Genomic DNA, 4,318 nt, shown 5'->3' on the forward strand with positions numbered 1-4,318 from the left:
CTTCCCTGCCCTCAAACATGCCAACTCCCTTTGCCAAAAAGGACAACCCTCCCCCCCGCCCCGACCCAAAACAGCATAAGGTCTAGGCTAAAGGACAAAACAGGAAAGGGTATGAAGCATTTGTGTTTCCCCAAATGCTATGGGTTTTTATTGTAGACTCACCATTTGGCATGAGCCAAGGGGGTTATTTCATGGCTAAGTCCTATACATTAAGGTGATATTATATCATGACAGAACTACGGTAACATTTTTGTGTGATGGGACTTTTAATCAGCATCTCTAAGAAGTGAGATGGCCTTTTCATCTCAGCGCTGTGTACGAGAAGCAGGAAGCTAACCGCTGACATTAGCTCAAGTACCTTGTAGGAGGTCCTTCCTAGACCTTCTAGATTTAAAGTAACTAGTCCCTTGATTTCAAGCCTCAGATCTCATGGCCAAGATCATGCGGTTGACCAGGGTGTTAGGCGATGTCTGATGTGGGGCCATAATGCACTTAATGAGGAACTCAACCTCATTAAAAAGACCGTGGTACAGCTCAGCCTTCTTACATGTAGCGATAACGAGCCGTGGAAGGCCCTCTGGAAGGCCCTGGTCTGAGTGCAAGCCCGTTTAGGAAATGATGTCTTGACCTGGGTGTCATGCACCTAAAAGGGAAAACAAGAAAATCTGGTATCCATCAAGAGCCTGCCAGAAGAGCGACTACACTCCTCAGACAGCCCTGGTCCTACCTTCACTCTTCACCTAATCAGACAGATTGTAATCACCTCAGGAACACCAATTTCATCAATTTTTTTTTCAACACAGTATCCAAGGACGCATGGTCTAGGATCCAAAGGGGCATAATTTACAAATATACAATGTGAGATTTGACTTTGTAAAATTATAACATTGTACGAGACCTGAGGAGAAATGAAAGCCTTCTGTGAATCAACTGATTAATAAAAGCAAAGCACTGAAAAAAAAAAAAGAAACTAGCCTCAGGAAAATTTACAAAATGTAATTTAACCCACAAATCCTTTTAAGCACTTTTTCTTTGAGTTGGGTCATGGTATTCTCTCAGCCTTAAACATCATTTTTCGACTGGCCCCCAACCTTTCAGCATCTCTGCATTTTCCCCATTTTTTGTACGATTATATTCCTGAGAAGACAATACTGAGTTAGGTGATACCCAGGGGTAAGGTCTTCTCGAATATTCCTTTCTTTGAGATACATACACACATGCCCACTGTATATACGAATAATTTACAAATAGATGCCTAAAGTACAGCTTTGGAGACAGGAAGATACAGAACAAAATGCAGTTGGGTTTAGATTCCAAATGAAATATTGTGAAAGCTAAATGGTTATCATATTCCATTCTTACTGGTACTACCTTCTTTCTCAGGAAAAACGAAAGGGTTGCTTTGTTGGTGGAAGGAGGCGGCTCCTTTGATGAGACGTAGCTTGAAGGGGGTCGGGTATGAAAAGCTCCTTTGGGTTGCTCCCACTGTCTTCCTGTTGGCAGTGGGGCTTGCTTTCTGAATGTCCCATCTTGAAGGCGATCCCTGAGGTTCACATGAGAGCATTTCTGGTGGGTGGCTGGGAGGCATAATTGTACACTGAAGTCACTTACATCTTTCGAGTTGGTGGGATTGTATGGGCTTGAAGCTGCTTATGTACAGAGCTGGTACTCCACGCTCTGGATCTGTGCTCATGTTACATCAGACATTTGGAATCACTCCTCTAGTCCATCCGCCACAACACAGCTGAGGGGTGCTGCTGTGTTTTTCTTCAAAGTCTTGAAGAAAGAAAAATTATTAGATTTAACAGAGTCTCTTAATGATAAAAATAAAACCAGTACTTAAAGATAAATTATTACAGACTACTGAATTGGTCTGAAATTACAGAGTAATGGATAAAGTATTAGTAGAAAATGTAAAATTGAGACTTCGAGTTTTCCCTTTGGTTTATTTTCCTTAAGTAAATTTGTCCTCCTCTTTACAGGAAACTAACCAAAGATGTTACAGAAAAGATGGCTCAAGTAGAGGTAAATTTATCTGACACAGCTATGCAAAACAACAGCACGGCCAAAGAACTAGATGCTCTACAGACAGAAGCAGAAAGCCTGGATAACACAGTGAAAGAGCTTGCTGAACAATTGGAATTTATCAAAAATTCAGATATTCGGGGTGAGCATTTTTTTGTGCAAATACTTAATCCTGGGCAATGGATTTTACCACCTGTTTAACCTTTTAATAGAGCACTTTCAGAAGAAAATTAAGTGCTTTGTAATCATTTTTAAGCTTTTCTCATTGAGACTCTGGCACAAATGAGGATTAAAGTCCCCATTTTACAAACATGGGACATGGGGCACAGAAGGGGTTGCATGGAGCGAGCAGTGGTGGTTGCATTAGAATGGCATGCGTTTTCTGATTTTTAAATTTTTTTTCCAGTTAGTGGTTTACCTCCTTGGCTTCTCTTGGAAACCGGCTCTTGTAAAAAGTTAAGAAATTAGGTTGATATTTCTGCACATCGTTTTATATTCAAGAAGGTTACTTGGTCAGGAAATCATTTTCAAATCGTTTATTGGTATCGTAGGCTGTATTATAGGACCTTCCCTTCCCCAAAGCAAAAGAAAGTTAAAAATGTGTCAGATCACACTATCCATCCTGCTTTATGCATGACTGCTTATTTTTTTGGCTAGATCCTTAAAGCCAAAACACGTCAAGCTGTTTTATGTATATAATATTAGCCATTTGAGTGGATCTAAATAGTTAAATGACTGAGAAAAGGGAAAAATCATCTGGACGTGTAATCTACAGGCTGCCTGACACCAGCTATTTAGAGAGAACTGGACGCTTGGCTGTGTAGGAACAACATCTGCATGATCGACTTAATTTTCTAATCCAGATGTTTGGCATCCTCCAGGGCCAGAGTTCGGTGCTAACGGGACAAAGTGTATTCAGTGATCATGAGAGGAAAGTTATACTGCTTCATAAAGATTTTATTCCTTGAATTGTAAAACAAAACCACATATGGTCAGTTTAGACGCGAAATACAGCCGTTGCTTTATTTGATGGGGAGATCGAGTACAAGGGGATTAACTATGGGCAATTTCATTTCATGCCCTAGGCGCCTTGGACAGCATCACCAAGTATTTCCAGATGTCTCTCGAGGCAGAGGAGCGCGTGAACGCCTCCACCACAGATTCCAGTGGCCCCGTGGAGCAGTCGGCCCGCACCCGGGACAGAGTGGAAGACTTGATGTTGGAGCGAGAGTCCCAGTTCAGGGAAAAACAGGAGGACCAGGCCCGCCTTCTGGATGAACTGGCAGGCAAACTACAAAGTCTTGACCTTTCAGCTGCTGCCGAAATGGTAAGGTTTGAGGGTTTGGCCTCAAGGCTGCCATGCTACAGGAGAAAAAACACCCTGCTTTGTCTTTAACATTGTCCACTTTGCAAATGAGTCAGCGAAACTCCCCGGCTCAGTCTCCGGCCCCCAGTCTGGGGTATCCAGTGACCAAGCCAGATTAAACACAACAGTGCGTGGGTTTCCAACCTTCCTCTCTCCTAGAGGTTTCTCTGTGGTACAACCAAGAATCAGGACTACTATCCCAAGGCTGCTGAATTGAGTCACTGCCTTCTTATCTAAACTGGATCCTTTTTATACTGTGGACATTTTTTACTTTGTTCTGATTTGAAGTGCAAACTCCATCTCAGGGGAGCAACTGAGAATCATTCTGGGAGAGACTTCTTAAAAAAATTAAAGGGCGCTAAAGAATTTTTTTTCATGGGTGGGTGGGTGTTAGTTAAAATGCTCCTTTGTCCCGGTAACTTCACCTAGTGAAGACCAGCCTAGGAAGTGGATTCATTTCCCGGAAGCTTTTAAAAAGTAACTCTGAAGCCAAATGAAACTGAGCAGCGAGTTCGATGAAACTCAGGCAGAAAGCCAAAAACAAGCCAAACTAAGCCTGTTTCTTCCTCTTGCTCCCTTATTGTTTTTCAAGGAAGAACACCTATCTGAGAGACTTTGGAGGATGTTTTTATATACTGTACCTTTATTTTATAAGGCTTCTGCTCTCTTAGCTTAGAACAGAGAGTCAGTACAAGGGGGAAGGTGGGTTCCTAGGAAGCTTGAGTTCAGGCTTCACTACACTTTTGTCTTACTAAGAGTCCCCCGCCCTCGCGGCCTCCTCCCCCCGCCCCTTCTCCGAAATAGACAAAAACACACTCTGCTTTATAATTAATGCCTACAAGGTTATATTTTCATTATCTTAAGAAACTGACATCTAATGGAAATAGGGAGTTAGGACATCTCCTGTCACCATTTCTCTAACAGGGA

At 42.3% G+C, this 4,318-nt stretch overlaps 1 protein-coding gene across 1 annotated transcript in view; it reads left to right on the forward strand.

The window, feature by feature from the left end:
- Positions 1-4,318, forward strand: part of LAMB1 (laminin subunit beta 1) — a 77,921-nt gene that overhangs the window by 63,931 nt on the left and 9,672 nt on the right. The window contains exons 25-26 of the mRNA XM_007455347.1: positions 1,983-2,167; positions 3,111-3,352. Of these exons, the coding sequence (XP_007455409.1) occupies positions 1,983-2,167; positions 3,111-3,352 (427 nt within the window). The remainder of the gene's footprint in view (positions 1-1,982; positions 2,168-3,110; positions 3,353-4,318) is intronic.

Source organism: Lipotes vexillifer, unplaced genomic scaffold, assembly GCF_000442215.2.
Source record: "Lipotes vexillifer unplaced genomic scaffold, Lipotes_vexillifer_v1.1 scaffold234, whole genome shotgun sequence".
NCBI lineage: Eukaryota > Metazoa > Chordata > Mammalia > Artiodactyla > Lipotidae > Lipotes > Lipotes vexillifer.